The 27,065-nt window shown below is 32.3% G+C and overlaps 1 protein-coding gene across 1 annotated transcript in view; it reads right to left on the bottom strand.

Moving 5' to 3' along the window:
- Positions 1–5,446: 5,446 nt before the first annotated feature.
- Positions 5,447–27,065, bottom strand: part of LOC116887974 (ribosomal protein S6 kinase alpha-6-like) — a 48,872-nt gene continuing 27,253 nt past the window's right edge. Inside the window, 14 exon segments of the mRNA XM_032889413.1 lie at positions 5,447–7,198; positions 8,236–8,376; positions 11,941–12,058; positions 13,579–13,652; positions 18,211–18,372; positions 20,372–20,530; positions 21,526–21,615; positions 22,213–22,335; positions 22,728–22,858; positions 23,412–23,514; positions 25,632–25,690; positions 26,451–26,470; positions 26,472–26,537; positions 26,748–26,818. Of these exon segments, the coding sequence (XP_032745304.1) occupies positions 7,070–7,198; positions 8,236–8,376; positions 11,941–12,058; positions 13,579–13,652; positions 18,211–18,372; positions 20,372–20,530; positions 21,526–21,615; positions 22,213–22,335; positions 22,728–22,858; positions 23,412–23,514; positions 25,632–25,690; positions 26,451–26,470; positions 26,472–26,537; positions 26,748–26,818 (1,446 nt within the window). The 3' untranslated portion in view covers positions 5,447–7,069.

The raw sequence follows: 27,065 nt of genomic DNA, 5'->3' as shown, positions 1-27,065 counted from the left end.
TCTTTCTATCAGAGCTTTTGGTTATAGTAATGCACAAATACATAAGTTACCTACAGGGGGTGTGTAAGAATACAGTATAGATGATATTGCCAGCATGTTTACTATACTTATCTATGCAGTGGTAGCCTATGTCATTTTCTACCTATCTGTATTCTACATCAAATAGAAACATCAGAAACAGAGATTAACCACAAATGAAAAACTATACATATACAAAAGAAAGAATCAGAAGTTAACTAAGAGAACTGCATATCACCTAGAGCTCTTGGTCCTGAAGTTACATTAGAGAAAGAGATGAGAATGTAAGTATTCTTTAAGGAAGACTGGGATTGTATATGCATTTTATGAAAGCATATACATTTAAATTGGACATGGTATGTTTATTTCTTTTCTTATTGATGTCATGAAATAACCATGATTAAAAACAACTTATAGAAGAGTTTATTTTGACTTACATTTCCAGAGGGATGAGACTGTCATGGTGGGGAAAAATGAAAGCAAGTGGCAGGACATACTTCCTTCCAACAAGGTTGTACCTCCCTAAAACCTTCTCAAACAGTACTACTAACCTAGGAGTCCAGTCTTCAAATGCCTGAGCTGTGGGAGTCCTTTTTTCACCCAAGCTACTGTGATACAGGAAAGAAAATATCTACCTTGTTTACCCTTATTTATCTATCACATTTCACTAGAAGTCCCTGAGCTTGTTTTTAATTTCACCTCAAGTATAACTTAGGCATTTAACTCTAGCCCTAGGAGGCATAGATGAGGAAAAGGGCTAGACCTTTTATTTCCATCTTGAAATCACATAGAATTTCAAAATGGATTGGTTTTAAAAGTGTTTGAGGCTGGGGATTTAGCTCAGTGGTAGAGCGCTTGCCTAGGAAGCACAAGGCCCTGGGTTCGGTCCCCAGCTCCAAAAAAAAAAAAAGAACTAAAAAAAAAAAAAAAGTGTTTGAAAAATGAAAAAAAAAAAAAAAAAAAAAAACAAAACAAAACAAAAAGACCAGTTCCATGACAGGGATCAAGATATGAAGCCAAACAGTAAATCCTCTTTGAATGTTCAACACAGCAGTTAGCATTTGTAACCAAAGGTTTTCACACACTTGCTGTAACAAAATGGTTTAAGTCATTATCCTCTTCAAGGCTCCAAGACAAGGTTGTAACTACATTTTTTTGTAAATCAGCCAGAAATATCTTTTGAAATTTAGATTGCTTATCAAATAACTATTTAATCTTTTATTCTTTTTTCCCTTTCCTATCAGGAGCTCAGATCTAAATTTAATGCTCAAAATAAATGATATTAGCATACCTATTGTTATAGATGTTTTAGTTTCAACTTTAAAGCACCTTATTTGTCATTAAGAAAAAAAACCTGTAATATCTGTTTAAAATAGAAAATCAACAATAGTATCTGACACAAAAATAAAGGACATATTTGTTGAGTAAAAATGCACCTATTAACAAATACATTTGTTCAAAAATTGAATAATCTGTTTTCAAATATGGTGGCATATTTAAAACTTTATAAACAAAATAATTTAAATTAATTATATTCAGAAAACATAGCAAATGTATCTTAGAGTCTTGAAGCAGAGGAATCTAAAGGGAAAAATATAGTTTTGGGAATATCAAGGAAAATGTTTAAGCAAGCAGTATTTTTAAACTTCTGCTACATTAGGGACCCAACCTTGTGTATACACACATACATTCATATTCTCACTCCCTCTCTATCTCCAACTCAATGAATTGTATAATTTAGCTATGTATTTAATAAGACAGTTTTACATCCATAAATGATCAAGCAAGGTCAAGTATAAAATGTCAGAAACTTACAGCCTTTTTATTACCCAGAGAATGCCAGTAATTTAACATAATTTCTTGATAATTGTTGCTCAGTTTTAACAGGAAGAAAAATAAATATAAATTTATGTCATCTTTGGCATGTTATAAATTCAAAAGGATAGCGATTTCCTTAGCAGCACTGTGAGGTAAAATAACACTGTAAAATGCACTACTAAATACAATCTCACGCGATGAAAATGTAGTACAGTGAATGAAAACATCATGACAAAAGGAAGAGAATTTTAAAGAAAATATTTACAAAATAAATGATAGTATAAAATGTATAATAGTTAGGGGAAAATACAGTTTATAGAAACCTGGGGATCTTTCTCCTTTAATTTCAGCCTTTAGATCTTTATGAATCTGTAAAGTGAATCTATATACAATTTCTATTTAACGGCGTTTCTGTTGAGGAGTGAGTGCAACGACATTCCAATGACTATTAATGTCTATATCAGAACAATAGCTGCAAGAACTCCTAAGTGGGAAGTGTCAGAAAATGAATTTTAAAGATATGGCAGTAGTGCAAACTATGCTCTGTGCATAAATCCTGGCCAACACATGACTAGCAAGATCACCTCTGTTTTGCCACATACTATTTTTCCCATTTATATTATGGGAGATAATACAAGATCAATTCTCATTCACCAGCCATGCTGGGGTCTGGAGATTTAATTAAAAGTTTATGTATAACTTTTAAAAGTGTCAGTTTCTTCCTAGATTACTTTCCTAGTATTCAAAATAATTTTACTATACTAAGAAAAGCTTATATTTTTGCTATGAGTGGTATGTTATCAATTTCAGAAACAACAAATTTTAAGTGAGAAAATATGATCTGAGCAATACTAGTTGATAAAAGGAAAAAGACAACAACTTGGCCAAATGTCAACTATTTAATAAATAAATGCACATATTGATATAGTCTCTGGAACTGTCCCACATAAAACTTGATGTTTAACAACTATTTTTCAAGAACTAATAATTATAAGTAGAGAAAGTACAAGCAAAATGGTCATTCCTAAGACTGTGTTGTCTGTGGTTTAGAAATAGGAATATGGAGCAAACCTTTATTTGGTATATGTACAGAGACATATACTTCTGTACATTTAGCTCAGCCTTTTTGCTAATCAATAACTGAAACATATATCTTATAATGAAGGCCATCTTAAATTTCTTTGTTCCAAATGCAATTTTTTTTGTAATTTTCTTCATATTTCAAAGAAAAATATGCTTGTAATATAGGATTTACTGTGTATCCAAGTAGGGGGCTTCCACATATTAGCAATCACATTGAATTTTCGATGATGAATCAATATCATTTTACACAAATTATACACTAGACTCCACTAGACTATAAGACTAAAGACAGGAAATGACTCTATGAACATAATAGATGTGGCAAATGATCACTATTAATGGACTTACGTTCCTTCAGGTAACACAGTACTTAATCATTCAAATCATCTCAGCAATTGCTGATCTCAAGATAAACACTAAAAATTCCTTAATAAGCACCAAAAAGAAAAAAAACTCAATCATTAAATAAATGTAATCATAATTGTTCAATCCAGATTTACTACAGTTTGCGCTATTATTGTAAAATAATATAATAAAATGATCTCTGGATCCTAAAATCTAGACAGAGTATAGATCCATGTATATATGAGATTCATGTATAGTTTTCACATGTATTTCTGTGCTTTTTTCTCTATTAATACCATTATGGGTTGAATAAAAGCCCTTATATTATTCATTATGTATTGAGAGAAATGAAAATACAGATAAATGTGAGTTTAAGAACATGTAAAGAAATGACCACTAATACCTTTCTCCCTCTACAACACTGTTATAGAGAGGTATATTTTCATTATTTAAGAAAGCTTGGAATATTTTAAGACAAAATATAAAATGCATGGAAAGGAACTCCACAACTAGGAGACATTTTATTGAATGGCTTGACTTTTGGGAACTTCTGAGTTATGTTTCTTAATGCAGAGAATTCAATGATAACTGAATTTAAAATTATTCCCATTTGATTGTTTGTAACTCCTGCAACTAGAAACGCATTTGCTTAATAGCATTCTTCATTGGAAAGTGCTAATTCTCCACTATCCACTAATAAGAAAATGTGCATTAATTTAGTGTTATAGCTTTTCTGTTGTTTTGTTAGCTGAACTCTGCTGTTCTGAAATGGAAATCTTGATGTGGAAAAAAGAAAAGAGTAAAGTCCTTTTGGAACACTGCGTCTTTCTGAGGACTGGGTAAGTCTTAATGGTGAAGAACTGTTGTGAGGCAATCAGGTAGGATAGTAGGTGTTTAGAAACCTAGATGAAGAGAATGAAGGAAATCAACACACCGCCTAATTTAAAGTACAAGTTTCCTGTGTACCTTAAAGCCTTAAGGTGTGGTTTTGTTTTGTCTTTTATATGAAGGGTCTCTTCTGGCTAGGACACTATTAATCAAGTGGTATAAATGAGTTTCTATGAGCAGTATTATTTTATCATGTTTCAGTGGGGAAACAAACACCAAGCATCTGTTAACTTTGTGGGTTGTCAAACAAATAAAATCGCTCCAACCTACCCAGGGATGGTATTTAAGAAGTTCAATACCAGGAAATCAGAAAACAAAAACAAATAATAAAAAATTAGGCAGTCCCTAATAAAATATGTTAAAAGTTTGATACCAGGAAATCAGGCACTACATTCTATTTTTCTTGTAAATGGTTTCCTAAATGTTAATATTCACTTCCAGGCAATGGATCCTTAGTCTCACCTTAGTCCTAATGTTTTCTCTTTGAGAAAATTGAGTTCAATATCCTCTCCAGAACAGCAAAATAACTCAGTTTTACCTCAAAAAATGTGCTGCTATTAAATACTACCGACAAGTACAAAATAATTGATCGTGAATCCATTAGGAATTATAGTATGCTAAAGTATTATTGAAAGTTTGTTTAACTGGTCACTCTTTTATAAAAGCCTTATTTTTTCTTGAAAGTATTTCAACCTTCACTCCTTCCATTCAAATTTATTCTAGAATAGAAAGACATGGTAGGCATCCCACTTCTACAAAACAAGGGTGTGGCCAGAACTTTCTTCTACAGTACTGTTGTCTCCCTACGCCACAATTTAGGCAAATGCACTAGCATGTGTGTATCTATCACACAGTCAATACTTACCGGGGGATGCAAAGCATGATGTTCATTGGTTAATCTTTAATGTTCCTTTCATATCAGGCTGTACGACACAGCTCTCTGAGCGAGCTAACTGAAAATTATGTTTTAACCCATTGTTTACACAAAGGCTGAAAGGTATTTTATGATCATTTTTCATTTTCAAGGTCCATTTTCTATTATTAGCTGCAAAGCACATATGGAAATAGTATGTGTCCTAAAAATTCAAAAGCAAGCTTATGTCTTTGGCTTCAACAAACCAACTGGTAAGGATGTGTAATAGCACTAACAAGATCATGACTGGTGCATACTAACTTAGAATGTAGGGATATGACTGTTTAAATGCAAGTGCTTATTGCGATAAAACAAAGAAAAGGGGAAAATTAACCAAATTGAAACACAGAAGTCACAAAATATGACACCAAGACTAAATAGTGCTGTTGTGTGATATCAGATCAGCTGTTGTTTAATATTGTCCAATCATTTTAAAAAAGACATCTCAAGTAAGAATACAGAATTTATATATCACATGTAGGAAACAGATATTTGTGCATGGATAAAGATCACGTACATTTTCAAGAGAATACATACAGTTTGTTTTATTAAATTCCAATGTTACATGTCTCCTAGCCTAAATCACATACTCAGTAATCAGCTCTCTCTGAACTAAGCAAAGAAAAATGCACAGCAAACAGTACACCTAGCACACACGAGTGATACATTTCTAGTCACTAAACAAAGCTGATATTCTCCAGTTTACATTCATGAATTTTTTCTGTCAGTAGTAGTAGTTAATGGTATTTTCCTTAACAATATAAAATGACTTTTTAAATTTTCAGCATTTGATGAAAACAATACACATTACACACTGGTTCTGAATCATAAATTTAATAATGCCAATTTGGCCAGTTTATTATAAATGTTTTTTAAATGTACTCAAATTTCTGTGTCAATCATCAATATTGTTTCCTATTTAAAATGTGAAATTATTTTCTTGAAGTATGTAGAATTGTCTGATGCTTACTGAAATACATTATACGGTATCTTATGTGCTAAGTGCACAAGTCCACTATAGTAAAACTTCAACTACATCACCATAGGATTCAAGGTAGATCAATATGCTGCTACACTGTAGCTCAAACCACATGGAAATCAGGAATAACACAGTGTAGCTTCACTTATACAGGGGAAAGATGATTCATTCAATGGTTAACTTCAAAGTCAGCTTAGGTAACACCAAGATCGCATCAACACCATGAAGTGCATATTCAAAGGCTTAACTATGACATTTTTAGGAGATTACAACACCAACATGAAACCTTTGGATAAAAACATCTTCACTTTCACTACAATTTCATTAGCTGTAAAACATTAGAAGCCTTATGGAAACTTTCTCTAGATGAAGCCACTTATGGATAATATACAAATCTGTCTGCACAAATTATTAGTGATTTAATTATTCTATCAAAACTTTGGCACCAACCATATCAGGAATTCATATATTAGCACGAATGTATTTTGCTCAGGCACCAAACTATTTTACTACGTTTAGTATCTAAACGGACTCAGACGAGTGCTTTGGCTATGCACAAGCTATTAGAATACTTCTGTTGTTCTTTTAAGAAGAAAAGTTACTTTTTAGGAAATGATGGTAAAACACTGATATTATTTAGCATTATAACATATGAAAAGCATTTTGATTAGTGTTAATGAATTCCTAACCCATATTTATGTAAAATAATAAAAATAGGTTAACTTTGAAAGGAATTTGGGAAGTTAATGTGCAGAGAAGACAAGACCTTGTAGACATCAATTATATAGTCAAACATTTGGACACGACTGCAATATGACATAGTATGAATATTACGGACCTATGCATGTTTATTTAAAATTCCAACCTCTCCAAAAGAGGCTTAACAGAATATTCAAGTAATATGGCAGGAAACAAAATACCTTTGATATGAGATTAGACAAAAACAAAACAAAACAAAAAAAACAAAGCCAACCCACAACACATTTAATTTTCTCTTCATCCAGTTAGCTGAGGAACACTAGGACTCATAAGCCAGTTGATGTTCGCTTTTTCATGTTGCGTCTCTGAGCTAAACGTGAAGCAGCAACAGGCTCCAGGATTGGATGCCTGTTCTGGTTCCGAGCCAAAACAGAATATGCTGCAGCCACTGCTTCCTAGAATAATGAGAAAACATTACAAGTTCAGTAACAATCTCTGAGGTAAAAAGTATTTCATAATACGAAACAAGACCTCTATCTATGAAATGTACCCTTTTATATAAGCTCCTGTAGCAAGGACCCAAGATACAAAACCAACCATGTTGCCTGGATGGATGGATGAATGGAAGGATGGATGGACAGAAAGACAGACAGATAGAGATAGAGTTTGAAATATTTACACAGTACAAGTTTTACTTAACAAAACAAAATTGTGTCATAAGAAAATGCTTAGGAGATGAACATTTACAAATTCTACAGTTTTTCTCATATATGGCATCTTTGTTTTACCAGATACATATGCAACAAAGGATGGCCTTGCCTGACAACATTGGGATGGAAGTCCTTTGTTCCTGGGGACGTTTGATGTCCCAGAGTAGGGGGATGCTGGAGCGGTGGGGTGGGAAAGTATGGGTTGGTGGGCGAATACCCTCATACAGGCAAAGGGGAGGGTTAAGAAGGCAGATGTGGGATGAGGGATGGGTGGAAGGGTAACCAGGAAGTGGGCTATCATGGGATGGGGAGTTGGTGGAGGGGGTAAGTGGGATATCATTTGAGATGTAAACAAATAAAATGATTAATAAAAACATAAACTTAAAAAATAAAAATAAAAAAAATAAATAAATAAAAAGACAAAGGGTACTATTACCATTACTGATGTAAAGCAACATAAAGGAGATAAGAGAAGGGGATATCAGGGGGTATGAGAGAGTATGTATGAACAAAATACATCATATGTATGTATATATATATGTGTGTGTATTTTATTATATATACATAATAAAATGTCACCATAAAACCTATTATTTTTGAGAAATTTATATAAAAGATGATTATCTTATCAGAAAAGACATAGTAAAAAACATTAAGAGTTCATGAATATTTAAAAAGAAACTAAAAAATATTGAAGAAATAAAGATACTTTATAGTTTTTAAAGAGTCATCAGTGGATAATATGAGAGATTCACTACACATTAAGTTTGTATTTGTTTTACCATAACAACCTGTGGTGGGTCATCTGAAGTTGGCTGATGACGCGGCAGTTGTTCTCTTTGGGTTATCCAAGGGTGCTTTAATACTTGTTCAGCAGTATAACGCTGATGTGGGTCCATGTGAAGCATATGAGAAAGCAAATCCTAAATGGATACAGAAATTTATTTGAAAATATATTAATTTAGATTTCCTCAAAATATGAAATCATCAATAGTTTTATAATGTTTTGTTTTATCAACACTTAGGAAAAAACAGTGTCTATACTCTGTACAGTTAAATGAATATATACAGAACAACAAAATTCTTGCAAAAGACACAAATATGAAAGGCAGAAAATGGAGGAAAAAGAGGAGGAGAAAGATACGTGGACTTTTCCTCTTTCTCTACCAATCTACAACATAAAATTAATTAGACAGAGATGGGGCAGAATTCAGGAATATTGAACTTTAGATTAGAAATACGACCCTACCAACAATGGAGGAGTGTTCCTCTTTCTCCACATCCTTGCCAGCATTTGCTGTCACCTGAGTTTTTGATCTTAGCCATTATCACTGGTGTGAGGTGAAATCTCAGGGTTGTTTTGATTTGCATTTCCCTTCTGGAAATCAGTCTGGAGGTTCCTCAGAAAATTGGACATTGAACTACCTGAGGACCCAGCTATACCTCTCTTGGGCATATCCCCAAAAGATGCCCCAACATATAACAAAGACACGTGTTCCACTATGTTCATCGTAGCCTTATTTATAATAGCAGAAGCTGGAAAGAACCCAGATGCCCTTCAACAGAGGAATGGATACAGAAAAAAATGTGGTACATCTACACAATGGAATATTACTCAGCTATCAAAAACAATTTTTTATGAAATTATATAGACAAATGGTTGAACTGGAAAATATCATCCTGAGTGAGGTAACCCAATCACAGAAAAAACACACATGGTATGCACTCATTGGATAAGTGGCTAGCCCAAATGCTTGAATTACTCCTAAATGCACAGAACACATGAAACTCAAGAAGGATGATCAAAATGCGAATGCTTCACTCCTTCTTTAAAAGGGGAACAAGAATACCCTTGGCAGGGAATAGAGAGGTAAAGATTAAAACAGACACAGAAGGAACACCCATTCACAGCCTACCCCACATGTAGCCCATACATATACAGCCACCCAATTAGACAAGATGGATGAAGCAAAGAAGTGCAGGCCGGCAGGAGCCGGATGTAGATCTCTCCTGAGAGACACAGCCAGAATACAGCAAATACAGAGGCGAATGCCAGCAGCAAACCACTGAACTGAGAACGGGACCCCCATTGAAGGAGTCAGAGAAAGGACTGGAAGAGCTTGAAGGGGCTCGAGACCCCATATGAACAACAATGCCAAGCAACCAGAGCTTCCAGGGACTAAGCCATTACCCAAAGAATATACATGGACTAACCCTGGGCTCCAACCTCATAGGTAGCAATGAATAGCCTAGTAAGATCACTAGTGGAAGGGGAAGCCCTTGGTCCTGCCAAGACTGAACACCCAGTGAACGTGATTGTTGGGAGAGGTGGTAATGGGGGGAGGACAAGAGGGGGGCCCATAAAGAAGGGAGGGGAGGGATTAGGGATGTTGGTCCGAAACCAGGAAGGGAATAACAATCTAAAATGTAAATAAGAAATACCTGCTAATAAAGATAATTAAAAAAAAGGATTAAAGGCACAAAAAGAAAAGAAAAGAAAAGAAATAATACCCTAACAGAGCAGGAGAGGAAAGCATCTCCCTACAGCACAGTACGAAGCAAAAGAGATAAAATAAGTATGAGTTTCATAGGTGTACAATATGGAACTCAGGGAAGGAGGGAAGGAAGGAAGGAAGGAAGGAAGGAAGGAAGGAAGGAAGGAAGGAAGGAAGGAAAGGATGAAAAAAGAAAGTGAAAACAATATCAGCAACCGGCATAGCAAGCAGACATTGAATTACAGGCCTTCTTTGCAGTTTTATAGTCAAAATATTTGACCAGAGAGATCAGGAAAACACATATTTTTATTATCTTCAAACTCCAAAGTCTCCTCTTGTCCAATAACTGGGCAAGTAAATATCCTGAGAATCAGTGTGGGCCTAAAAAATTGGTTGTAATCTAGATGCAATTCCTAAACACAGGTCTCCTTATGTGGAAAATATGGGAATGACTATAGAAGAAAGGCCAGGTTGATTACATCTGGAGGCCTCCAACTGGATCTCTGGGAAAAGACCAGTATACCTAGGTCATAGGAACAGTCAGTGTTCCAAACCTGACCCTTAAGTACATATTGCTTTAGTCTGACAGATGAACACAATCTCAAATCACTGGAAACATTTGGTGAACCCGCCTCAGGCATTCTTTCATGCACCCACATGCACTGGCAGAGCATGTTTGGTATAAAGGGGCATCCAACTGTTAGGAGACCTGTGGGTTCATCCAGCAGAAGCAGGTTAAAGGCAAGTCTAATACTCCTGTATTGCCTGTACTGGATGAGGAAAACACTTCCAGGAATTCAATTCAGCCAAGATCAAAGTATTTTACAGCCCTTTTTGATCCAACCAGAGAGAAAACAATTAAAACAAATGCCCAAATGCCTCCTATACCAAGAAAATTGAGACATAAGAAGGCTGAAATACACTATCTTCATGAAGTGAGAAATACTGGCTTTTTATTTTTTTCCTTTTAGTATCATTTCCTATGTTTCATCCCAAATATGCTTTTTCTCTTTCTTCTCTTCCTTCTTTGCTTCTCTAATTTTTGATTTTTTTCACTACTTAAGTATTCACTTTTAACTTTAGTAACTTTTTGATTTCTAGATTTTGTTCTTTAAGATGCCTAGCTATCCTAGCTCCTGTCTTATCTATCTAATCTATTATACTGTAGTTGGTATTTCCTATTATATTGTAGTTGGTTTGCCTTTTCCTACATTTAAACAATAAGTTTCCTTTTTAATTATTGTCACCTTGTTTTTCTCTCCTGAGTGACAATGGGGATTGTGCTTTGAAGAAAAGGCAGTTTGGATTTAATTCCAAGCACTTGGGAGAAAAGCAGAAGGATCTCTATGAGTTTGAGGTCAGCATATAAGCTTTCAATTTTGATTTATTCTACTTATTCATCACTATGATTCTACTTAAATTCATCTGGTACATATGATGTACCAGCATAATCTATAACATCTCACCAACATGGCTCCCTTAATATGTCCTGAATAAGAATGACAGCAATAGACATGCTAACATGGAAAGAGAGAAAGCTAAGAACTAAGCCTCCACCAAGAACTATAGGCAACAAGAGAATGCCTAGAGCAAGAAAAGTATTCTCCCCCAGAGAAGAGCAAACCTATCACTTATCCAATACTAGATGGTCAGCCCTGAACACATAAACACACAGGTAAAAATATACACACAGATAACACACTATACAGACTAAGTGGGTTGACACACACACACACACGCACGCACACACGCACACGCACACACATGCACCAAAAACTAAAGAAAGAGGCCATGAATTTGAAAGACAGGAAAGTGGGTTCCACGGGAGGTGTTAGACAAAAGAACGAGAAGGGGAAATAAAGTAATTATAGTAAAATGTCAAATCCTGACACGAGAACAGAAGAAAGACAACAGTGCATACTGGGATATAACATCTAGATTTTAATAATTTGATATCAACACAGTAAAACTGAACACATTTATGACTTATACCTTTGCTCCACGTGAAATATTGTCCCAGATTCCACCACTCAAAGAGAACCTCCCATTGCCTATGCGCAGAAGTATTTCCTCAGGAGTATCATTGGGTCCATTTGAAAATGGAGTGTAGCTGTTAATAAAAAAATTTTTAATAAACATAAGAAGCAAAGGTACATTTTATATATAATTAAAAATGATCACTGTAAGTCTATATAAAATATAAAAAGCCACCAAGAGCATTAAATGCTATTCTTCTCTACTAATAATATAAAATTATGTGTTCAAAACAGTAAGTTTAATCCTTAATGCATTAAGACTCAATTTCTTTGCTTCCTTTGCTCCGGTAATAAATGCAAAATAAGGGTGGATTTTATATAAACATATAGTATTATAATGAGACCACAATAAAACACAAATATTCTATTCTGATAGGCATAAGTTAGCAAGGAAATATTAATATATCTATTTCAATTCTTACATGTTTGTAATGTATTAATTCATTAATATTTTATTTTTATGAACATAATTAGTAGAAACAAATTATAACTTTCAGTTAATACCCATGAAATATATGCATTTAATATTTATGTAAATATAAAAACTGTAGCCACTGAATTATGCACATGAAATTATTTATGGGTTAAAAGTAAATTCATAAATTTAAGATGAATTTGAAAAATTAACTTGACAAAATAGTGATCATTATTGTGGCACTTGATTAGATGTAATTGACATTCCTTTGTACTTGGGAATGGGAAAGCCAATTTATGGTTAGAAGTACAAGATAGCTCTGTTCAGTTGTGTTTTCATTCCTTTAATACCAAACACGTACTTACATATAATAGTTTCTTATCTAGTCATAAAGCAAATACTTGAAAACAGCAAGTAAGAAATTCTATTCCATGGTCTAAAACCTATAATATTGACTATATCTGATTAAAGTTACCAGTCAGTAAGAGCTTATAATGTTTAAAATCCTGACATATGCAATTATATACAAAGCCAATTAAGTTTAAATTTATGGAGCAACTAAATTTAATATTTAAATGTCATACCTAACTGTCTAATAGTTACTAGTCAAAGATTCCTTCTTTTTTGTAACTGAAAAATTTATATAGCCATAAATATTCACTTTTAAATAAAAGTACTACTCACTATTGAGAGTAAAATATCATTTTCATTAATTAAAAATTAGAAACATTAGTATAGTCTATGTAATTGTACCCATTTTGAGCTTATCCTCATCTTTTTAATGGTAGACATGTATATGCATGCTTCTCTAGTCTAATATTATTTAGTATTATGTTTATATTTGCTATCAATCATCTTACTAAATCTGTTGCTGAAAGAGACAGAATGAAAGTGATTTTTTTAATAACTAACCATATTAATAAGCTCAGTCCTACTATAATATACAACTGCCCTATAAACTTCATTAAAAATTAAAATACTAAATGTACAAATAAAATTTTTATTCTCAAACATTTATTCTTTATAAAAGCCTTTATTTTTTGTATCTTCCTCATTCTACAAACCCTGTAGGTTTAAAAATGTCAATGGAGTGTTTTGTAACATTATTTTTTTCTGTACATTTTCTAGATGAAGATATTCAGGTAAAGTTCAAATAACAAGAGTTTATAAATATCTTACCCAGCCAACATTGTGTACAAAAGGACTCCTAAGCTCCAAATATCACAGGGCATCATATCCCTGTTGAGGAGAACCTATGAAAAAATACTTGTATAAAATATAACCAATATATACCTAAGATTTTTTATATACTGGATATTGATTTTTTCTAATAATTTGTAAACATTAATATAAAATTTTTAAATTATTTTATGTACTGAAGGGCAAAGGTAAAATATTTTCCAATTTGCAAACACTGCATAAACTGTCATTACTATAAGCTAAGTAATATAGACTACACACAAAATCAATAACCCTGAAAGATATAAATGCTCACCTCAATGAACTTTCATTTCTCATCTTTGCGAACTAGACATACAGACACCTAAACTTAAGATCAATATGTGCAGGTGTTTAATCGAACTATAAATAGTATTGAGGTTTTGAATTCTGATATTGACTCTAAGAAGTAGATATTAATTATTCCAATTAATTGTATGTATATATGAATATTTTGTAAAATGAGTACATTAGACAACCATGCACTCCAATTATCATGAATTATAAAGATGAAACAGAGAAATGTTAATCATAAAGCTAGTCAGCACTATATAACAAGCAAGAACTAAAGGCCCGTGCTTTTTATGTCTATGAAATCCCTTCATTTTTTCAGACGGTGTTTTCTTCTATAGCCCAGCATGCTATATATATATATATATATATAATATATAATATACTATTATTATAGTCCATGCTGGACTTAAACTTGTGGCAATCAGTTTGCTTCAACCTTCCAAGTGCTGGGAATTCATCAGATATGAGTCATCATATTGGGCTGGATAACTCTTTGCTAGTGGTGTGTGTGTGTGTGTGTGTGTGTGTGTGTGAAAAAGAGAGTATGAGTATGTGTGTATGTGTTTGTGTACTTTGTAAAAGGACTACATATTATACAACTATAAACTTCAATTATGATTTGCTTCCATGTAATGTGGGTATAAATTTCTAATGGTAAAAAATGAGAAAAAAATTGTGATCTAATGAGATAGTTTGAGATATGAGGCTGGTGTCTTAAAAAGATCAGTGAATATATATATATATATATATATATATATATATATATATATATAAAACTTGTGTAACTACTTTTGTTTGGGACCCAGTATTGATAAAAATTAAACAATATTTTTACTATGAATTAATATAAATTTCTCTATGAACCTCAACAGCATAGAAAAATGAAGGGATTAGGGGCTCAGCAGTTACATGTCTCAACAGGCCAAGGTGCTTGCTGCCAAGTCTGATGACCCGAGTTTGATCCTGACACCTGTAACTTCCATACGTATGCCATGGCATGAACATTCTTTTCATGCACACAAACACATAGAATAATCAGTGTAATTTTTAAATTTAATAAAGACAAATTGAGGGCATGTTTTATTTAAAACTTAAGCACACTGTTAATGCTTATAGGCATAGAAACAAAATTTAAAAAATTAATTCATTAACATTGGATGCTATGCAAACATAAGCCCAGACTTTTCATCTACAAAAGGTTAAAATATATTACAGTTTTGGATTTCATAATTATCAGATACATACGATAAATAACTTGTTTAAAATATATTTATAATTCCTCTAAAATATATTTATAATCAAATGTATGAATAGGAACACATATGTGGTTATGCATGGTGGTGCATGCTTGCAATCCTGGCAATCAGGTAGAAGCAAAAAGATCGGGAATTCAAGACCAGTCTTAGCTATATAAATGCGGACCATGACCAGGCCAGTACTAGCTGTAAGGAGACATTGTCTTTAGAACAAATAAAGCACAATACGTAAAACTGAGGGGTACAGAAGGCTGAACTATAAAAGGCCTAGTAAGTGCGACCTAAAGCTATACAGCATTGTTTTCATTCTGGTATGTCCTCATTCCTCATCACCTTCCAGTTCTGAGCATCCCCTTGTTTCCCCAATTTGTCCTACTCATATCTGTACTTTCACAGCCTTACCAGAAGTGGTGGTTTTTCAAAACACAGTCCATGAATGAAGCTGCATGAGGAGAATTCTGAGAGCTTGTATGGTAATTCCAAGGAAACAAGGCAAAAGTCTTGTAACCTATGTTTCTCTATAACATGGGTTGTTAGTGGAATGTGCTTTCGTGCCCCTCCCAGATGTAGTAAATAGGCATGGGTTTGTTTAACTTATACCACCTTACCCATTATAGTTCAAACGGTGTTTTCAAGCATATGTTGACCTTCTGACTGTATACAGCCTAAACTCATGTGACCTTTTCTCATTTGACCTTGCTTAACCCTTAGAATATAAATTGTTTGATCCTCTGAATAAAGTTGCCAATTGTATGAGACTATAGTCCTCCTCATTTTTAGGGTCCACTCTCCCAGGTTCATGCCACCAACTTGAGCATCAACAGTAGTTTTCACCTATAGTCCTCCCTACTTGGGAGGCTGAGGCAGGAAGACTGCTTAAATGCAGAAGCCCAAGGCTTAAAACACAAACAAAAAACCCAAATGGTGGTCACTATCTCCATAACTGTTTTAAGTTATAAGAATGGCATAGCTATACAGTAGGTGTCAAAATGTTATGGCTGATCATGTAAAAAAGTTTTTTGATTTGCTACATACTTAAATGCACTGCAGCCCATATAAATTTCTTTATTATTTTTAAAATAGGCATGCATCTAACTTTATGATTCTGTTGTAGAATAGACTATCATCACTTGTATATAGTTCTACAGTATACTCTGAAATAATCTGAAATTTTAGAATAAAAGACTAACATTTAATTTATAACAATTTAGAAATAGTTACTAACTTTTGGCAGGGTATTTAGCACTTGATAAAATATTTCAAAGCACTCAAAGCATACAAGTACAACCCAAGGGCAGTTCAAATGCCAGTTATGGGGAAATGTTCTCCACATGCCTACCTGAAAACTTTTGCTATTACAATAAACAAAATGTCTTACTGCAATGGTAGTCTGTTAGAATTAAAAGCAGCAGTGTACTGTATAATACTGTGTAATACATTCATTTCAAATGACTGCCTAACCATTAATCTTAAAATGTTTACCTAACCATTAATCTAAACATGCATACACTACGTTTATTCATTTTAAATTTTTTTGGTGTTCTTTTGGGGCACATTCATTCCTCAACTTTTTCTAGTAAGTTTCCATAATATCAAAGAGTAGAGCTATACAAAATTAAGCCAAGATTAAGAATTTGACCATTAAAATAAAGTTAATAATTCACTGTTATTTGCATTAAAGAAATTAATTTACAATATTCACGGTGACTATGTAGCTTATATGTAACAAAAGATGCCACTTTTCAAATATTCTGTTCTCCTATCTTATTGAGTCTAGTCTTAGTCTAAGCCAAGTCTAAAAAGGCTAGAAATATTGATGGGGAAGGGATTATTTCATACATCTGAGGGTAGTCCAAATAAAATAACCTCTTTTGGGAATATGTGTCCTAAATTCAATTTTGTAAAGAACAGTTTTCTACCCAGTAAAGTTCAGTAAAAATTGTACATTTGTTGTACTATGAGTTTTATTCAAGTACAGAATAAACCATTAGGTAAATATTTGCTTAATTTGTAACAGGCCAAATCATATCATAAAGAGCTTATGAAAGCAAACACTGTATCCCCAATAATAGCATTTTAAAGCAAAATTTTATAAAAAATAAAATGAAAGTTTTTATTAATAATGTTTACTTTTCTATATTTTCATATTCATTACAGGAAAATAATTTTCCTAACAACTAATTTAAAATGTTAATTTATGGGCTTAATTTATCTGCTTAAAATTATCAATTATTTGCTGAAATATAAAATACATATGTGAGATAAAAATTCACTTTCAGATTATTTAGTACATTTCTCTGGTTTAGAAAATTCAAATTTTCAAAATGAGAGTTGTAGATATCGGGATTAGTATGCCATGATTCCCATTGGTTATCTACATCTATAACATATTAAGAACAATTGTTGACTTATAAACAACTATTATAAAGAAATTTATGTAGTCAATGCAATCCTTGACTGATGTTTCACAGATCTTGCCTTCACTGCTTCAGGAGGTACTAATATCAGAGAGCATCCCAAAACTACAATCTATATTCCTAAACTTTTCCAGCCTCATCTTTCTTGACTCTTCCCCCAGGAAAAAGAAATGGTTTATCAGGAAAAGACAATGTTTCTATTTAAAAACAAAGCAAGAACACCATCTAAGGTGCTATATCTCAGTCCTAAAATAAATGGTTCTCAGCAAGGCATGATGATACATGCCTGTAATCCAGCTATAAGGAGACAAATACAGGAGACTTGCTGTAAGCTCCAGCTACAGTAACAGCCAGAGCCATAGTGAAAGCCTGCTTTGAAATCATTTGATTTCTGTGTTAGAAAATAGCCTAATAAAACAGATTACTCCAGTTATAAGATGCATTTGTTTTAGATGCTAGTAACTAATTCTTTAAATCAAGAACTATAATTCAAAATTATAAAAGAGCTTCTTAGTTGAGAAAAAAAGGCAACTCTGTTTTTACTTGTCTTCACCAACATGCCTGATGCCTTAAAGACTTAATCTAAGGAAAACAAGGAAAGGTCAATGGTAATAGTTAAAGAATACCTCAGGGGCTACAAAGTTTGCAGTGTAGCATGGAGTTAACAGAAGTCCATTTTCTCCTCGAAGCTGTTTTGCAAATCCAAAGTCACAGATCTTGATTGAATCTGGATGGCCTGATTCATCCATGTACAAAATATTACTGGGCTTAAGATCACGATGAACGACCTTGAACATAAAACAAATGGCATTATATTTGTATAACTAAATCACTGTTAAAATAGTTCATATATTCATAGGGAAAAATCTCATTCTTTCTGAACCTATGTCATCAAAAATAATGACTCAAGTATTCTGCTTTAATTTCTACCAGTTTCGGTGTTTCCAATTTCAAATCTTGGTTCTACTTTTAGAAATAATATACTATAAGGTCTTACCTAGTGCCCCATCCCCCACTCCAACTATTTACTCAATATAACAAAATGTAAAAGCTTGTAAGTCCAAGATAATTTAGAAAATCAGACAGACGCTGATAAGTAACACACATTGGTTGAAGAAGGAAACAGGAAGTTATACATAGGTTTCCCTATCTGTGTCTTTTACCCTAGAATTAAGAGCAGTCTTTATAGAGGACTGAGGTGTCAAATGCCTTTAATCCCAGTACTTGGGAGGCAGAGGCAGGGGGATCTATGAGTTCGAGGCCAGTCTGGTCTATAAAGTGAGTTCCATGGCTGTCAAGGCTCACATAGAGAAACTTTGGCTCATCAAACAAAACCAAACCAACCACCTACCAAAAACAGAACAGTCTCTATTATATACAAGGATAGTTCATATTCATTTGAAAATAGTAGTTTTTCTGAGAAGAGCACAAATACAAAGTATTGAATAGTATAAAGAAAATAACCAGAACTGATACATAAAACAAAAAAATATTTGGAAAGGGTTTGAGCTTTTAGATGAAAATAAATATGAAGATATCAGAGCTAGTACATAAAACAAGGAAATTACAGTTCTAACTCAGCCAAAATTACACTTAAACCTACACTTAAACCACTGGGAATAGTAACAGAATATAAATATCTTCATGACATTTTATCAGCAGAGGACACAATCCCAACCATTTGACTTACATAAACAAGACAAGTTGAACACAATCAAGAAGAAAAAATAATCTACTTCTGATTCTCAGATGAATCAAGTTAGAATGTATTGGATTTTTAGTGGTTATAATAAAAAAACTCAAAGAAATAAAAAAAATTGTTTACAGTGCATGAAACTCTCAAGAAAAACCTGTAAACTCAGTAGAAAAACAGAATCACTGAAGAAGGCCAAAATGAATTGGTAAAACTCTTGATATTCTTCATGTGATGATGATTCTTCTGCTCCCACTATCGATTCAATTTAGCTCTAGCATACAGAAGTATTGTATCCTATGGTGATATTAAGCTATGACGATACTTATATTCTGTTACTATTCTCCAGTGGCTATAATTTTGTTAAAGTGTAATATTTGCTGAGTTTGAACTGAAAATTACTTGTTTGGTCAACTAGTTCTGGTATATTCCTAACCTTTTCTTATCAATGCACAACAATGTATGCTCTTTAGACATAAAGGACAAAATCTTCCTTAGTATTTGAATCTGTAATACCTTTTCCTTACAATGTCTATCATATATAAGTGTTCATAGAATAAGGTGGTATTTTTATTTCAATTCATGTGTCCTATATATGAAATGAAAAAAACAAACAAGACTTCATAAAGTTTAACATATTGATAGTCCACATGTTTAGAATAAAAACTTACTGCCATATTTAGGACAGTTGGTGAGCCAATATATAGTGCTAGAATTAATAATAAAATAATTCTAATGATTTTTGATATGTTGTGATTTTTTCTTGTTAGACTTTTGAAGTTTAGTCTTGCCTGGAACTCACTATGTAACTTAGGCTGATTTCAAGTTTTAGCAATTGTTTTGCCTTGGTCACCCATGTGCTGAAATTACAGGTGGAAGCCACCATGTCTAGCTTGGATTTTTTTTTTTAATGTTTTACTTTAAAGTTTGATTAGGCTTGATAATTTCAAGGTCAAGGTTAGGTATACATAGCTCACACTACTTTCTATAACTTTACTAGAACATTAAGTCTTATTAGAATTTCCTCTATAAAAGTATCTTACAAAACAAAATGTAGATCCAATAATTGAAGGAAGAATGCTACCGTAACTTACTCCTTGAGAATGAAGGTATTCAACTGTCTTGGTAATTACATACAGCACATTACTAGCTTCCTGCTCTGAGAAACATTTCTTTTTGAGAATGCGATCCAGAAGTTCTCCTCCTTTCATCAAGTCCGTAACAAGGTAAACATATTTCCCATCATCAAAGACCTACAAAGGAATGTGTTTTAAATGTTTATTACTTATAATCATTATCCTAATTTCTGCAAGTTATAATTACTTTGCTTTGTTAGTACAACTTCTAGTATCAAAATGCACATATAACTTCTTTCTTGTTAATGTAGTACAGACTTACTACAGGATGAATTAGATAAATTATCTGTTATGCAGTTCTGTAAGTTCACATCCAACATAGAGTTTGATAATATGGAGTTTTTGAGGTAGAAGGTTAAAGTTCTATCAAACCACATAAATAAAAGAGTAGAATTCTGTGCCTTTCAAATATCATGTATATTGTATTTTCATTATATTTTCTTCAATAATAACCATATTTGTGATAGTAAACACAGCATTTATTAGTTCATTGATGAGTATGGTATCATAAACAAATCTTGAATTCAAATAATATATTATAATAAATAGATAAAAGCATTTGTACTTGGTATGGGGTATATTTTACACATACATATAAGTACATACACACAAACTACTGTTTAAATATAATAAACAAAATTGTATCATATTACCCAAAACAAATAGATCAAGATGATGGTTAACATTTTGAATATTTAGAAAAGTGAGCCTATTTTCTAATGTAAAGCCATCATTCATTGATACATATCAATGTGTGTGTTAACATGTTTAGTTTGTATAACTATAGGCTAATACTATTTCATTCAAGGAATGAATTCTACAGCCTATTCTCTGTAATCAAGAAAATAAATTTTCAGAACCAATTTCCTTCATATTTATAGGAGCAAGAAAAATGTTTCTAGTCGCAATATTGCTGAGTTAACTATTCAGAATATATTCAGATTAGTAGGATATTCTTTTATCAACAATCATTGTTCCTTACTGAAATCCTTAAAAAGAGAATGTATAGAATTACTGGAGAAGGAAAGTAGCAAGTTGAGGTCTGAGGGCACAGCTATAAAGGTCTAGTCCATAACTTCATGAACTTAGTTGGCAGATTTTGAAATACTTACCTCCTTTAAAGAGATAATGTTGGGATGTTGTCCATAGCGCATCAGAATTTCAATTTCTTCTGAGGGGTCTCTCTTATTTTTATCAATGATCTAAGAAACAAATGAAAAAAATTTTCAAAAACAATCACCTGATTTTCTTTAAGTAGAAAGAAGTATTTTCCATTTATATCTACCTATTTGTAGCATTTTGTTATTGTTTTGAGATGGACTGTACAATTTGGCTCAGTGTTGAACTCATTCCATAGCCCAGTCTGGCCCCAAATATATGACAAGCCCTGTACTCAACTTATATTCACATGCCACCAGGTCAACTTTCAATCTAGTTAAACTATTAAGAAATACTTAAGAATTTAAGAACATCATTCTTTAAATGTTTTAACATTTAAAAATTCCCTACAATGGAAGTTTAACAGAAAAAGTTTAACTGAGACTATACTAAATGATAATATGCAATTTTTACAATTGTTTAATATTAACATACTATACTGAAGATTAATCAGAAAACAAAAAACAACAAAATAATGCTATTTTATGAAAATGAAGCCTTGCAAAGAAGTTAAAAATGAAATCATTAAATCACAAACATGTTTCTCATCATCTTCTATCCCCTTGTCTCAGTAATCCTGTATATGAACTAATCTACAATACAAACTATATCCAACCAAAAACAAGGCTCAGAAACAATACCTTAACTGCAAATTCCATGTTGGAAGCTGAATGTATGCATCGCTTGCAAACAGAGTAAGATCCAATACCAATATCCTCTTTCAACTCATACGCTTCACTAAATTGAGCAGCATTTCCATTTATCTGTTTATTAAAAAATAAACACTAGTGAAAGCGAAGTAATTTCATACTTTCTCCATTTTTGTCCTAAGTAATCACATACCTTAAAAGTTAATTTAAAAAAATTCCTACAAACTTTACTAATATTTAAAATTGCTCCTATATAAATTGTAAACAACCTCTTACTATAGCTTTCTAAGACATCAAAACAATGATAAAGTGACTAATTTATAACACCCTCCATCAATTTCTTGCCGAAGAAGACCTAAAACAAATATAAAGATCTTAATTAAGTTACACTGAGAAGTAAATGAAGTTATTAACAATTATCTTTTAATAACTACTAAATATCCATTATTAATAAGTTTGATAAATATTTATCCTGAAAGTGAACATTGTAATGATGCAGAACTTACCTGAACGATTGGTAATACATTTGAACTTGTAACAGGAGTGATTTTATATTCTTCTGCGATAGAAGTCGCAACAAAACTGAATCCTTTGAAGAGTTGATGAGCGTTTGCGCTGGCTGGCAAACCAGGAGAATCTAATATTTAAACAGTTATATTTTACTAGAATTACAGATAATTGTATGATTACAATATCTGCAGGATTTTTTAAGGTAAAGGAAACCATTAAATATCACATCTTGGCACACTATAAATGTGACATACTTTCTCTCCACTCTTTGTAGACTTGCATGTTATGTGGTCAATAATTTTTATTTAACTGCTAAATTCTCACATCTAACACATAGTAGGGATTAAATATTTCTTGAAAGAATATATGAAAATGATGTCACTAAAGGTCAATTAAACCAAAATCTAAACTGAGCCAGTGTCTGTCTCATGTCTTAGCTTGTACCACTATCCAGAAAATTATCAGCTTGTCAAGAAATTTGCAAAACAAAGTACCCTTCCTTCTTGTACCCTTCCCCATGCTTCTGTATTTCCCAATTACAGACTGTAGCAATCTAATACATGTAATCTACATTGTCAGAAAACCCAAACTAATTTTGTACAGTTTTTAAATTTTACTGAAGATATTTAATGTTTTTAGTAATTACTAGAAAACCTTAATTATAAACAAATATGTATTACCTTTAGGTGTTTTGGCAGTAAATTCAGGATCAAAACAAAAAGTATCATCTGGTTTTCCAGAAGCAGGTCTGAAAGGAGGCTGAACTTCTCTTTTATATAATTTCTAGGGGTAATGACATAGTGAAAAATCATTTTAACATTTTGAATGTTATTAATATATGTTGGGCATTCCTAATACAACATCTAAAATTGAACAACTAAAACATTTAGAAAGGCAACATGATAGTATAAATGTACAAACTGTAACCAAAACACAGGCACACTAAATAAATGTATTGTATGACATTATCTTCAAACCATTTGAATAAGGCATGTATTAAACACAAAGCATTTCATATTACTTGAATTCTATCCTCAAATTTATTCACTTCCTACCATGTATACATACATACACACCATGACACACACAGACACACACACAGACACACACACACACACAGACACACAGACACACAGACACACACACACACACACACACACAATCAAAACTAAAAAAAAAAAAAAATCTTAAACTTTTGGGATATTCAACCTGTACATAATAAGCGAAAGTGTCACATAAAATTGACAATCAGCCAGTTAGAAATATATACATAGGTGTCAGATAATTGTAAACCAAATTCTCTATTTCAGATGTGATGTCCAAAGTCTAAAGAATCCAGAGAACATTTATGGCATCATATAGTGATGTCACAGTTTGCAATATAAAGGAGTAAAGATGTTTATTTCTGAATATCAAAATAAATTCTCCCTAGAGCTATAGGCATCCGAAACACATCACAATATAACTAAACCTTCTGGAAACAAAAAATCAATAGATTGTTTTTCACGAATATACATCTAAAATAGTTTATTTCCATATACAATACATTAAATATGCTCAGTGTACTTAATAATCCACGTTCCTAAAGTGTGTGTGATTAAGAAGCACAGATGGCTAAGCAAGGTTGCAGTTGAGTAAGATGCTCTGACAGTCTGTGTCCATAAGTCCACCAAGTGGACAGCCATTCATTTATCAACTAGTCTCTACAGAGCTAAGGAGATCAAACTAGTAACCACAGGGCCTGAGTTCAGTGTTACAAAAGAAAGACTCATTGGGGAGAAAGGCAGGAGGGAACTGCATGCTGTTTCCAACAAATCCAATTCCATTAACAACTGCAGAGAGTGACAGTCAAGTCCATACCAATTGAATTTAAAAGTGTGAGTGGCCATACATCAGATAAAATAGAGTTGAAGTCATTAGCATTAAAAACAAACAAGGTCACTATATAATGAGAAAGAGGTCAAGTCAGCAAGAAAAACAAATATATCTAAATGTACATGAGAGCAAATATTAAACATTTATATAAATATTAGTTGATCTAAAAAGAGACAAAGGTTTAACTGCAGTAACAGCCAGAAAGGTTAACACTCTACTCAACCACCAAAGACAGCAAGGTTAACATACTCCCTATACCAAACGGACCAAACATAAATCTACCAAAATTCTACTTATTAGTTTCTCTGAACATTCTCCAAGATAGACAACAAGACAATTCTCAATGAATTTGGAAACACTAAAAACATATCAAGTATAATTTTATTATAGTACAATAAACTGGAAACCAGTAAAAAGTTTGTAAAGTATATAAATTCAAGGTAATCAAATATCATACATTTCAACAACTAATGAATTTAGAGAGGAGAAACAAACAAGAATTTGGCAAATTTGAAACTAATGGTTAAAACAAGTAACAAAAATAATACCTATAATGCCTATGCTTATCAAGCTGGATATATAAACTAAAATCTTTAGAGAAGAATTTCTCAGTTTTTATTTAATATTATCCCCAATTTTAACCTTAGTAAATTTTTCCTTGAATTTAATTTGTTCTAATATATATAACAATGAACAATGTAAACTTTAATAATATCTGGGTTTATTATTATTACCCTAGAAAAATCTCTTACAGCCTCACCCATTTTCCCTTTGTCCTACTCTCCCCCATCCAGAGTGGAAGTGTAACAATTAGCTCATTTAACAGTTATAACAATTAACAAGCAAAAATTACTATTTCAATACATCTAGTACTTCAAAGTATTACCATGCTATGTGATATATATAAGCAAAAATGCCAGACTTAATATAAAATAAATGGATTATGCTTTATATCACCTTTGATTCTAAAGAGTTTTGCCCATTTCAGTATCATTTATTTACCGACAAGCTAATATTCAACTTACATTCCAGTCAATGGAAGAGAAAAAAGCATGTCTTTTGACTTCTTCAACTCCTTCTGATCCTATAATATGGAAATAAATTTTAATGGCTTAAATTTTAATTTTAATTTCTAATCTTCCTAATTGACTTCTAAGCTATTACATATAAGTATGACTATATTTTCTGTAGATTCCTTACAGTAAAATATCTATAATTTCTTGCCTGGGATTAACTTTTAATTATCAACTATTAATAAAAAACTGATTCATAAACTGGACTGTATAAAACAAGATGAATACCAAATACTAAAATGCCTCCTAACAAATACAATTTCTATTTAATACAACATTAACTTAATTTTTTCACAATTCAACTCAAACCTCATATTGATACACTAGGTTAAATCTACAAAGGACAAATACACTATAAGTTTAACACAAGGGCATAGATCATAGGATCTCATCAGGATCTACAAAAAGGTTCCTGAAAACTGGTCAAATATTGAGGAGTTGTGACAATATAACTTTCAAGTATATTAGGAGAACATAACAATCACACTCGAATACCTAAAACAATTATCAATACAGGTAAATTCTGCATGTATTTCAAAAGCGAACCCTATATTGTATATAAACTACATGTTCAACAAACCTTTTCATTAACTAGACTATTCCATGATTTAATCATAAAAATATTATATGTAGACTACTAAAAATTCATAATACAAAGCATAAATAAGCAACAACCATAAATTAATCTAAACATGTAAGATATATTTTACTGAGTTATTTAGCTAGTATATATAGTATATTGTTATAAAGGTTAAGGAAGATAAAAAATACCCAATCTATTTGTTGATTCCTTTGAATAACATCCTTAAAAGGCTTTGTGCTTCAGCACTAAGGAATTGGGGCATTCCAAGTTTTGCTCTGAAAAACAATAAATTTTCACTTAAATCTAGACAATATAAGCTAATAAATCTCAAAGTGAATTTAAAAGTTGTAACAAGTCCCCTATATGTTAGAAGAAGAGAAAAAGGTAGTAAAAACAGTTTAAGTCTTTACTGAAAACCACATTAAGATTTCAATACTAGAAGCAAGATTTTTTTCCCTAAATAGAACAATGGTGTTTCTACTTACTTCAGTATCATATTCATGGTCTCATTTCTGTCTTTCCCTTGAAATGGCAAAGTGCCAGTAAGCATTTCAAACTAGATAAGATAAAATAAAAAAAAAACAATTTATTACAACTTAGAACATATAATTAAATCTGACAAGACTTACGGTACATGATTACTAAATCATGCAGAAGTCAGTTGAGTGGTTCTAAAGACAATCAGAAATTGGGTTACTTAACGATTCCTATGTATATCTCTATGTAGAGTTTGACAGAGTTCAACTGCAGTAAATGAAACCAATCATTTTTACTTTACTTCTGTATGTCCAACTTCTCAAGCT

This window comes from Rattus rattus, chromosome X, assembly GCF_011064425.1.
Source record: "Rattus rattus isolate New Zealand chromosome X, Rrattus_CSIRO_v1, whole genome shotgun sequence".
NCBI classification, from domain to species: domain Eukaryota; kingdom Metazoa; phylum Chordata; class Mammalia; order Rodentia; family Muridae; genus Rattus; species Rattus rattus.
Note: the sequence above shows the minus strand (reverse complement) of the source record. Positions and strands in the feature narration are given on the sequence as shown.